The following is an 11,871-nucleotide window of genomic DNA, read 5'->3' as shown; positions in this document are numbered from 1 at the left end:
GCACAGATCACATTTTCATTTTCTTGGGTTTTAATTTCATTTTTCTCAAAAAAAGTATGACTGTTATAATTATCAATAACATTATAAAATAATTGAGTCACTCAGATGTCTTTTAAATATTTACATTCATCGAACTGCTGATGTCTGAATACATTCTGAGGTACTGTATATTTCCTACAGGAATATCTCACCCATTTTGGAATTAGTCATGCCATGTTACCCTGACACAAAGAAATCTTTGTTTTTCTCGTATGGAAAACAGCAAACATATTAATTGATTGGGGACCACATTTAACAGCAGCAAAACTATATCAAAGCATCTGTATACAAACTCTCACACAACTGCTGCAGTATGATCCAAGTCTCAGTTATTCATTTGTATTCTTAGTATTTTTCAAACAAATGCATTTTTCCCAAAACCTTAGAATTTACAACTGGACAAAAAGTCAGTTTTGTCTATGCTCTCTTTAAAAACAGACTCAATGACTGGAGTTTTTAAAGCAAAACTGCTATATGTTTGGAAAGCACTGTGCATTCGACTGGATAGATAAGACTCGGATGATACTGAACGATTTGTGTGAGATTTTCTGAAAGGATGTTTCGGCATAGTATTGCTGTTGTTAAGCGTGGTCCCCAATGTGTTCACCGTTCACTGTTTTAAGTGGAGGCATGCAAGAAAAACAAAGTTATCTTCACAAATTCACGGTAACATGGCATGAATGAATACTTAACAAAAAGTGATTTACAAATGTTCATTTTGTGGATGAAGTAAAAGTGTAATCCTTGGCTCTACATAAAAGGCAATATCTGAATTAATTTACAGTATAATACATTAAAATATACATTCATCTTCAAAAGATATCATAGACTTTACATTTGTACATAAACTGTGGCACGTATATACAAACATGGACAGACCCGTAAATGACTACAGTATAAAAACAGACACTGGTGCATATTTACCTCCTCTAATTACATACTGCCACATCAGAAATCCCGCAGCACTGACAGCACTTAGAGAAAAACAGAGTGACGTTTGCTACTTTGCTCCATGATCCTTCAAATGAGATGGTCCCATTGTTTATTGTGCTGCAGAGAAATGATGTGACATGTCAAGTTCAAATCGAGAGATACTCAGCTACCTGAGAGGACATTTAAGAGTCCATTATGGTTTTTATAACCATGTGTGTCCCCAACATTGTAAAGGTCCAGTGTGTAGGATTTAGTGGCATCTAATGGAAGAAATTATATTTAAAATTCATACTTATGTTCTCTCTTTTTTTGACAAGAGATATTTATTGACTTTGAATTTATTTATTTTTAACTTAAGAGCACAGCACTCTCCACATTTGCAGACATCTCAAATAATTAAATATGTTAATATTAACAATAATAATAATATATTGAAAAATTTACAATAACTACAATAAAGAGAAAATAAAAGGAAAAAGAAAAAAACTCCATCTATACCAAAAAAGGCAGATACAATGTACAAGATGAATTTATTTAGAATGTAATTAAAATTGGTCCCTAAATCCTTCTACATCTTTTGGAGTCGAAGGAGGAGTTAAGTCATTTAGTTTGTTGGCATGGCAGCTGATACTTCTGTATCTTTTCCCAGATAGTAACAGGGTGAACAGACTGCTGTCCTCTAGATACATGAAGAAAGGTGTTCTCTTGAATGGACCATCATCGCTCTTTACTCGTGCCATTAGTCTTTCTAAGAGTAAGACGTTACAAGTTTTGCGGTGCCTCTGTGTGACTGAGGTTTGTCACTTATCCTCTGCTTTAAAATACATCACCCATGTTTTCATCAGTGTATAATTATCTGAAAATAACAATTGTGTTTTTGTTAATTTAAAATGAACCATTCTACATATGGAACGGGTCCTGTCCCACATAGTCCGCCATGCTGTTTACAGTAGACCAGACCAGTCAAATACTTGACTCTAGAGAGGGCCTTTTTCATTTTACACATGCAAGTCACAATGCAAGTTTCAGTTTTGCAACCTCACCAGTAGATGCCACTTAATCCTACACAGTGGACTTTTAATTCAGCTCCCACAATGAAAATGTGCATGCTTACCTTTTAAAGAGGTCAGTACAGCAAGTTTGTATACTGTCATCTGTGGCATTGAAAGCGGATGTCTTGAACAGTGTCACACACTCAAGTGGAGGAACAAAGAGAATCCCTAAGAAATGAAGTGAAAAAGCTGCTCAGTAACAATACGACAGGAAACTGCACTGCTGCCAGGACAATTCAAAACCTCTTACCTGCAACGCAAGCATTGATGAGAGACACACAAGTCCCCGTGATCATAGCTCTTAGTACCATAGATGAGACATCGCCCCTTCTGGATGGGCATATAGAAGCTTTGAGAGAAGAAAAATCAAGTTCTAAGAGAGTATCCTACGGCAGGATAAAAATATGACAATATAATAAAATACTCACCCAGGCCTCCAATCATAATACCCAGGGAGCTGAAGTTGGCAAACCCACAAAGAGCAAACGTGGTGATTATTTCTGATCGGACCTGAAACAAGGAAAAACTTAATCGTGTAATGTTTTTGTTTTGTGTGAATCCCTTTCATTTTTTGTGCAGTTGTCATCAGCAGATGACTCCAAAAAAGAACTCACAGATATCCATTGTCTTTCGCCTCCGATAATCTCATCCAGTCCGCTGAGTCTGTTGTCCTTCAGTGCAGATAGTTTCTGATAAGCCACAAACTCATTGAGAAAGAGCTTGGTGCCAATAAGCTCAGCAACAGTGAAGCTCTCCTCGTAAGGAATTCCCATCATAAAGGCCACAGGCATGAATGCATAAGAGCAAATCATCTACAAACACAGAGATCATTTGGAAAGTGTAACACCGACTTGAATTTACAGTATAAGCAAGCAAAATCTGTGAAATGTCTGCTTGAATATATATGAATGTCTGAAAAATGTATAAATAATCATCATAACAAAATGCATAACAAATATTTCTTCAACCTTCTGAGACCCAGCATAAACCCATTTTTGTCTCTTTTTGGGGGTGAGAGGAGATCTTTACAGGGAGATAGGGTGTGTAAAGGCTTTGAACATTATGATGGATGTATATGATCGTCTTCCTATGTTCAGCTATCCCTTTGAAACCTGAGCATATTGGTTTTAATACTTTTGAAAATATGTGGAGAAGGAAATGAGTAACAAAACATAGCTCAAAAATTAGCCACAAAAAAGAGAGAAAAAATGGTAAAAACAAACACAAAAATGACGACAAAAAAGTGCTGAAAATTATTCATTTTAAATATATGTATTTTTTTTCTGTAAAATATTTTTTAACATGTATAATTATAGTAAAATAAAGCTTTGTTGACATTTTCCCCTATTTTTTAAAATATATTTTTCTAACCCCACTTCTCTTTTTTCCAACTAATTTTAAGGTAATTTGTCACATTTTTTCTAATCTCTTGAAATTTGTGGATTTGGTGAAAGGTGAAAGGTGTCTGAATATAGCACGAGAAAACTAATCCAGATTTCAAAGGGTTGTGTCTGATAAGTTGTTGCAGCAATTTTTGGGTTGAAAACATAATGGACATAGCTACTGTGATGTCACCCAGGGGTTTGTGGATTCACGTTTTGAAAAAAAAGTTTGGCATTTTGGGCATGACCATCCTGTTTATTTGGAGCCAGAAGTGACCATATTTGGATGAGAGGACAAAGCTTATAGTAGTTTAAAAACAGGAATTAAATGTTTTGTTTATAAATGTTAACAGGTTGCCATTTATTCAAAGATTAGATTTGTTTGAAATGTTTAAAACATACTATATGTAAATAAATATTGTTCAATTTAAAAAAAAACAGGAAAGAAAGTAGCTAATTAATTGTTTGTAAAATGTTTTACATTTTTTTTTATTGTCCCAAATATTTATATGTGCCTGTCCGTTAAATATATGTAACTTTGGGCCTTAATAAAATTTAAACATGAGTGTGAACACTTTCATGAATGTCGCAATTACGTATATACAACAAAAGCATTTTTTCATACTGGACTGTAACAATGTTTACTTCTGCTTATTTATTTTTTTGACCACTTACACATTTTTGTATAACTTTACATTCCATTACTTGACATTACAATTGTGCAAAATGTATAAATCTTTTTATTTTAATCCCACATGATCAAATTTTTCCTTCATGAGTTATTAGTCTTTTGCACAAACCTACCTGAAATGTGATTGAAGGATACCCAACCATACCGCCAAGCCAACTCAAAGCCTCATTTATGAAGCCGAGGATGGCAAGAAAGGCGATCAAATTTGCTGCAATGTTGGCAACAAGACCGATTGAAGCAGATGCTCCACTGCTAGCAGCCTCCAGAATGTTTTGTTCATCTCTAGGGAATTAAAAAATATTTACATAATATAATAAAAGGTAGAAAAATTGTGAAATGGGAAGGGGAGAACTAATTGACAGATATACTCACCCACAAGACACTTTAATATTCTTGTCTGACTTGAAGGGACTCTCCTTGGTCTCTGGGTATGAAAGTTTTGAGATGGCCAGAGCACAAGGAGCAGCCATCACAGACGCTGATATCAAGGAAGATGCATCAATCTGCAAAATACAAGGAAATGTCATTTAACCCTTTGGAACGTTAAATTAAAATCAAATTAAATTGGCTCTATTTCTTTAAAAAAAACTATGGAGAGAAAGCAATGAGCAGCGGAGCTATTTGCTTGTTTTTAAACATCACTTAGATATACATGTATATGTATGTATGTATGTATATATACGTTCATTCTCTTTCTAATTTCTCGCTTTTTTTGGCCATTTTTGTGTGAAGTTTCTTGTTGCCCTCTTCTTGTGTTCTATGACAGAAATCAAGCCAATTTGCACAGGTTTCAAAGGGTTAAGAGAAAAACCTGAGCCTGGTTTTAGTAAGAAACTCTGAATTTGTCTTACCTTCACAATATAGATTCTTATTAGTGTACTCTTCATCTCTAATTTAAAATTGGGCTCTTATTGAAATGATTTTTTTGTACGAAACGTGCTGTATAGATATATTGTTATTATCATTATTTGTATGTATCATGTGGTGGCATCAAAACTGACATGGTCACCTCACCCCAAATGAGATAAATGCTCCCATGACACTTCCTGCAATAGTAGCGAATCCACCGGTCATTACAGCGTGGATCTCAGATTTGGTCATGTCCTTCAAATACGGGCGGATCAGCAGCGGAGCTTCAGTCTGACACACACATGAAAAAACAAACAGTAAACCAGGGGAGTAACTGTAGGATGCTTAAAACAGTTATTAATGATTGTTTATATAACCATAACCTAAAGTACAGAGAGATTCTAGCTCATCAAATCAGACTTGGGTCAAAGATAGTGTTTCAAAGTACCTGCCCAACAAATATATTGCCTGCCACACTCAAGGTCTCTGTGGGAGAGGTTCCCATCGTTATCTGCATAACCCATGAGATCTGCGAGGACAAAAACACATGGCTCTTGTTCACAGAATGACGCTGCAGGGGTGAGCAGTACACACCCACACTGACAGGAGACTGTCTTTACCTTCAGAATGAGCCACTGCATTATCCCCAAAAAGTAAAGGACTGACATCACACTGCTGAAAAACACCACAATGGGCAAAGCCTAAAGGAGGAGTCACAAAACTTAAGTTTAACACATTCAATTTAATGGTTTAGAATATTAGTTAGGTGCACTTATTGAAGAAAGAATACAATGTCATCCACTTACTTGAAAGGCAAAAATGTTTTCAATCAGATCCCCAAAAACAAACCTGGACCCTTCTTTGGTATAGTCAAGAAATATCTGCAATTATAAGACAAAGCAAAAACATGGAATATACTATGTTTATTTCTTTCCTTGATCCATCCATTTATGATGCAATCACTCATTAATTCGGATGTCACAACAGAAAGTCATGAAGGCAACCTGGACGAGACAGTAGGCTGAACTCCACATTAAAGAAGTGATTTACCTGTGCAAGACACAGACTTTTGCAAATCATAACATTGCATAGACTTCACCTAGCAAATTATAAGCTCTGTGAAATGCATCCAGATATTACCCTTTGAAATCTGGAGCGACATCACTTTCTTGTGCTGTTTTCAGATGTCTTTCACAGATGTATGCAACCCTTTGAACCCAAAGCAAACTGCTCTGATTTCTCTCAAAAACTTAAGAAAAGAAGGCAGCAAGCAACTTTGCCGCATGACACATGAAATGTTCTAAAAATTACAAAATAAATTAGTAGATTTAGATTTTAAAAAATAAATACATTTTTAAAATATTTTCTATTTTTTCCGATATTTTCTCATTTCTTCTTTTACTGCTCAATTCCTTCTTTCCATATTTTTTTTTCTATTTTTTTTTTCAATAGCTCATATGATCTGGCAGGTATAGGCAAAACATTTTTCAGTTGCTATCAGACTTCCGGGGTAGACATGTGGATCCTAATCCACTGACTGCACTTTTTGGAATAAAGGCTCTGATCTTGTGATAACCAGGTGTCAATAAAACATTATATTATTTGTGACCCTACTTGCTTGCAGACTGATATTATGAAATTGAAAGCAGACACGGGCTCCTACTCATTCTGCCCTCGTAAAGGATGTTATGCACCACCTGAATTTGGAAGAGATTAAATTCTCTCTCGGAGGGTATAAGGAGAAATTCTACCAGATCTGGCAACTTTTCATAGACCATTTTAAGAACAATGCAATAACTCATTCCCCTCTCTGACATCCTTCTAAACCCACCATGTACAATTTTGTTTCTCTTTTCTTTCCTCTTCTTTTCCCTCTCTCTTTTTTTATTATTTTACTTTTTTCTCTTAGATTTTTTTAAAAACAATTTTATCTATGAAGAATATTGTAAACTTGTTTGTGATGCTAAACATGTATTACAACTCACCCTTTGTGATATTTTTATTTTGTCGAACAATGTTTTCTATAAATTTGTAAAAAAAAAAAGAAAAGAAAAAAAAAGTGATTTATAGATGCCTGTGCGCACATTCTGCTCACTCAACCTTGTGTGATCCAAGAATCAGGTTGAATAACATAATAAAGTGGCTCTAAAGATAAGCACGTGTGATCCACCTCAGTTAAAGAATAATGTGGCGTGGTAGATAAGGAACACTGTGTGCCATCTGAGTGAGCGGTGCATGTGTGAGTGCTGACCCTGGGCACCTGCCTCGTCTGTTTGTTTGTTTTCTGTTCTACATTTCACCGCCAGAACACCGGAGGCAAATTTCCATTTTATGTAAAGTAGTGGGCAATAAAGGTTTCCCTGTCTTGTCAAAGTCTGCAGAGCAAGAACTTCATATCATGTGTTATAAATCACACTTTTCACAGTGATACTACACATTAATTATTTAATTGTAACATTAAACATTAGCTGTAAATTGTAGATGTTGTTAATTTAAAAAAAGAGGTATAATCAATTGATGTCCCTTATTAAAGAAATGAGTTTATAATGTACTGTTAACCCTTTGAAACCTGGATCGTCTTTTCATGTGCTATTTTCAGATGCCTTTCACAGATGTTTAAAAGAATCCTGAGCAAAGTACAGGGCCATGAGCAACTTGGTGAAAAAAGAAGAAAAAGTTCAAGAAATTGTAAGAAATTTGTGGATTTAGATTTTTTTATTTTTTTAGAGGTATAGGAAAAAGTTCCTTGGCAATATTTGAAAAAGCGAAGCATTTTTTCCAGGTTATTTCCCTGTTGTTGTTTTTTTGTTTGTTTTTATTTTTTAAAAAAAAAAATAATTTTCATGTATTTTTCTTGTACTTTTTGATAAATTTTTGCTCATGTTTGGGTCATTTCTTTCGTCATCTCTTTTGTTGCTTATTGCCTTCTTTCCATGTTTATGTTCAATTTTATGTTTATTAACTTATGAGTTGCATACTCAATATTTGTTATGTGGATGGGGAGGAGGAGTGAAGCGTGTTTAACAGTCATGAGTGAATATGCTGAGGTCACACACATGCCTTAGTGTTTGTTGTATATATAAAATTCAACCTGCCTGTGCTGTTGTATTTTAGATAAGGAAAACATCCAAGCGTAATACCTGCACTTGAGTCCCAAGCCATTTGAACGCTATGAGTCCAGGCTGTGTTCTTATGACAAAAAGTCCAATACAGAACTGCAACCCGAGACCCCAAAACACAGGCCTCCATGTTACCTATTAAAAAAAGCAGCTGGTTAGTGTATCAGGGAGTCTCCATCACACTTTATGTTATTGCAAAGGAAGCACTTCTGGTAACCCTTAAGATGACAAGGGCACAAGGTCAAATGATATCCAAAGTGTCAGCAAAACAGAGCAGAGATAACTGGAGCGATAACGCACATTATGAAACAGAGATCATTCATCCTAGAGTCGAGTCAGTGGTGAACTCGATGCAGAACTCACCGCTGTCCTGTGAGCTGACAGGAGGAACACCAGCACCACAAACATGCACACGCCCCCAAACGAGATGAGCTGCTCGGGACGCTTCCTCGTGTCTAAGACGAGCCACAGAACAAGCAGGATCACAGCTGCTGTGATGAACACCCTGAAGACACAATAAAACACACTCATCAACAGTTTCTATAATATGTAGCTCATTGTGATCAGTGGGGGAACTCAGATCCTCAAGGAAAAGCAGAAATATCATCATTTTAAAATAAATATTACAAGTAGAGTCCTGAATTAAAAATATTGTATTACTTTGTTGAGTATTAGTTGATAGTAGTAGCAGTAGTAGTAGTAGTAGTATAGCAATGCATCTCACACTTCATGTTCATGTAAAAAGTCAAATAAATTAAATGGTATAAAAAGTATTATATATATATAATATTTCCCTCTAAAATGTAGTAGAGCAAAGGTATCATAGTATAAAAATACTCTGGTAAAGTAAAAGTATGTCAAAATTGTACTTTAAGGTTTAGTTTGTAAGATTTAGTGGCTTCAAAAAGTTACGGCGCAGATTGCCTGTAGGAGAACTTTAATGAAGAAAATGCAAAAATGCGAATGGCGCTTTGTAGAGCCAGTGTTCTGTTTGTCCATTTGGGGTTACTGTAGAAAAAAACTGTGTGAAAGTGGACCTGCCATAGATGTATCAAGCCCCCAGGAAGTGCATCAGGCTCTGATGCTAATTTTACACAGTGGCCAAAAGTGTAATTACACTATCCGTGTTGGTCACGTCAAAAAGACTTTTTCCCATTGATTTGCATTGGGAAACAGATGTTTAATTTAGGGGATAATTTTTTGTGAGCGTCAAAATCCCTGTGAAACGACTCATTTTGCTATCTAGATTTAAGCCATCCAGTTTGTTAACATTTGGAAAGTCTAAGAGATTAGGAATAAACTTTAAAATAGTGCGCAAGCCTCATGGACCTGGCAATGCGGAAGATCAGGGAAATTTCATACCATGACCTGCCATGGATGTATAAAGAAACTTGGATACCATGTTGGATGTAGGGCACTGTTTGGCACATGAAGCCAAAAACTGCCGCATAAAAAATTATCTGAATGACTGGTGCTGCTTCCGCGTCATCGCGAAAAGGTAAGCCTGTATTTATTTCAAAATGCTGTTGTCATGTGAATGAAAGGCCAAACTGCAACAGAACTTTAACAATTTGTGCAAGAACCATAGCTGTGTGAAATGCCTCTCTCTGGGCCCCATGGAATCACGAGGGATTCGGAAGCTGTAATTTCACTTTGTGGCCACTACAAAAATTGATTTTAAAGCCTGGCACATTTTCTGTTGCAATGGAGACCGCTCATTGTAGACACAAACACTTTTTCTAAGGGTGCAAAAACACAGTGATTCTTTGTTTCAGGTAATTATAAACAAATTAAAACATAGTTAGGTATATTACACACCATCTCTGCCAATGGATGGCCTTAAGTCCTGCACACTGGACCTTAAAGCTCAGAACTTGAGTAAATGTAATACTTAGTTACTTTCCACCAGTGATTGTCATCAACTAAAAACAACAAATCCACTCACCATTTCAACCAATACAAGTTCGACGTAAAGCATCTAACTGCAGGTCTGAAACACTGAGCGATGCTTTCTCCTTTGTACTTCTTCAAAAGTTCATATGATTTAGCAGCAATAGCCAAACTGGTTAGGACTACAAGAGCGACAGCCCTCTGGAAATTCAGTACGCACGCAGCGATGAAGTACGCCACATAACCTACAGGCCAGAAAGAAAAACATTGGATATTCACACGATTATTCCGGTTTTACAACTTCAAAAGAAATGACATTATATATGAACACACTGCTACTAATTGGACATTTTTTAAACAAACAAACAGACTTTTACCTGCACCGAGTACACCCAGCACGATGTATTTAAAGGTCTGTGAGTGCGCCTTGATGTAATTCTCTGTTGCATTAATCGGCTTGGAAACTTTGCTACAGTAGAGAACAAATTAATACAAAATACACTTTTGTTTTAGATATCCTTTTCTTGTGTTAATGAAAAATGTCTAAAAGTTGCATTTTTCCACTAAACGCAATCAAAATTTACAGCAGCACAGAAAACAGCTGTTCTCGTTTCCTGTTAAATGTATATTAATCAGGGAGTTCTGTACATTTACATATAGTATAAACGTAAACAACATTCCAGAGGCCTAATGCTGTGATAATTGGACCCCCAAATAAAACAATAATTACTTTACAAAGTGCAATCACTTGAGCTGACACACCTGAAGTATGATCCCAATCCCTTTTTAGTGTTTTTAGTCTGCCTTTTGATGCTGCTAGCATCAGAAACATTGTCCTCCTATGAAAATAAAGGCATTTTTTAAACAAAAAAGGGAGAGGGAAAAAAAATATAATGTTTTGCCATTTTCTTTAAAAAATTAAGTGTCACATACCTCTATTTCAAAAGCATGGTTGTCCACACCATTTCCAGTGCCATGGGGCACATTTTTGAGCTGGACGCTGTTGATTTCCGCTGAAAAACACAATCATCGTTCACTTGTGTGCAGCAGCTTCAACTAAAACAACCAGGAATGCCAAACAAGTAATCTGTGTTTCCATGTACTCTGTGAGATTAAAAAAAAAAAAGTCCACAGCGTCCTCGTGGTTTATCTTGTGAATAATAATGCACAAAACCCACAGTTCACAACTGCAAAACAAGGAAACAAAAGTGTCTTAATTCAAGGAAAAGGAGAGCTAATGGCTTACTCATTGTGCGTCCTCCTAAACCCGGCTGTCAAACGCTGTGCCGTAAAACACACTGCGGGAAAAATGTAGTCTGCCCTCTATATGAAACATCTTATCATTAATTAACAGACACGTCACGCACCACTCTGATCTGTCTCAGGAAGTCCAGGTCAGGACACAGTCATTAGTGAGATTATGCAACTGAAATGATTTTTCATATGAAGCAACATTCGATTAGACGTGATGTTGAACATGTTTTGCCGAATCATTGGAGTGACGGGTGATAAGATGTGACTTCTGGGTAACAGATATGAATTCAGCAGGTCTGACGTTTAGCTTTAAAGACCAGTATGTGATAAAACTGGGGAGCACATAGTGGATTCTTCATAAATGAGTTTGTCTGGGGGAGGAAGTGCTCCGACCATGCGGTAGTTAGTCATAAAAATTTGTTGTGCCTATCTATTTGTGTCCTATTTAGAAACTTAACATTACTCAGAAGTATGTTAATCAACAATATGATGAATAAGAGTCACATCAAAAACATTTTTTATTTCTTTTCTAATTTTCCTGAAAAAAAAATACTTTGTGTATAATTGACGCAAAAATTTTCCCTTTTAATCTAAATTTAAGTTGCCATTTAAACAAACAGACATGTATACAAGTATACCAAACCATAAATTTTAAATTGTAA

At 35.9% G+C, this 11,871-nt stretch overlaps 1 protein-coding gene across 1 annotated transcript; it reads right to left on the bottom strand.

Moving 5' to 3' along the window:
- Positions 1-7: 7 nt before the first annotated feature.
- slc28a1 (solute carrier family 28 member 1) lies at positions 8-11,314 on the bottom strand. Its single transcript, XM_042495615.2, has 18 exons — positions 11,202-11,314; positions 10,889-10,968; positions 10,718-10,794; positions 10,333-10,424; positions 10,011-10,200; positions 8,429-8,570; positions 8,087-8,200; positions 5,753-5,827; positions 5,567-5,647; positions 5,395-5,475; positions 5,112-5,237; positions 4,470-4,600; positions 4,211-4,379; positions 2,639-2,836; positions 2,453-2,534; positions 2,275-2,373; positions 2,087-2,192; positions 8-1,089 (listed from the first exon to the last, which is right to left on the bottom strand). Exons 1-18 carry the CDS (start codon positions 11,203-11,205, stop codon positions 969-971), a joined length of 1,968 nt encoding a protein of 655 aa, XP_042351549.2. The 5' UTR covers positions 11,206-11,314; the 3' UTR covers positions 8-968.
- Between the last annotated feature and the right edge of the window lie 557 nt (positions 11,315-11,871).

The sequence above is a fragment of the Plectropomus leopardus genome, chromosome 7 (assembly GCF_026936395.1).
Source record: "Plectropomus leopardus strain MGB_pleo_1.0 chromosome 7, ASM2693639v1, whole genome shotgun sequence".
NCBI classification, from domain to species: domain Eukaryota; kingdom Metazoa; phylum Chordata; class Actinopteri; order Perciformes; family Serranidae; genus Plectropomus; species Plectropomus leopardus.
Note: the sequence above shows the minus strand (reverse complement) of the source record. Positions and strands in the feature narration are given on the sequence as shown.

Coding starts and splice junctions, on each gene's coding strand:
- slc28a1 (XM_042495615.2), bottom strand. Junction 8,201..8,428: donor TGTCAGCTCACAGGACAGCG/GTGAGTTCTGCA, acceptor TTTTTTTAATAG/GTAACATGGAGGCCTGTGTT. Junction 2,374..2,452: donor TATTATGATTGGAGGCCTGG/GTGAGTATTTTA, acceptor CTTCTCTCAAAG/CTTCTATATGCCCATCCAGA.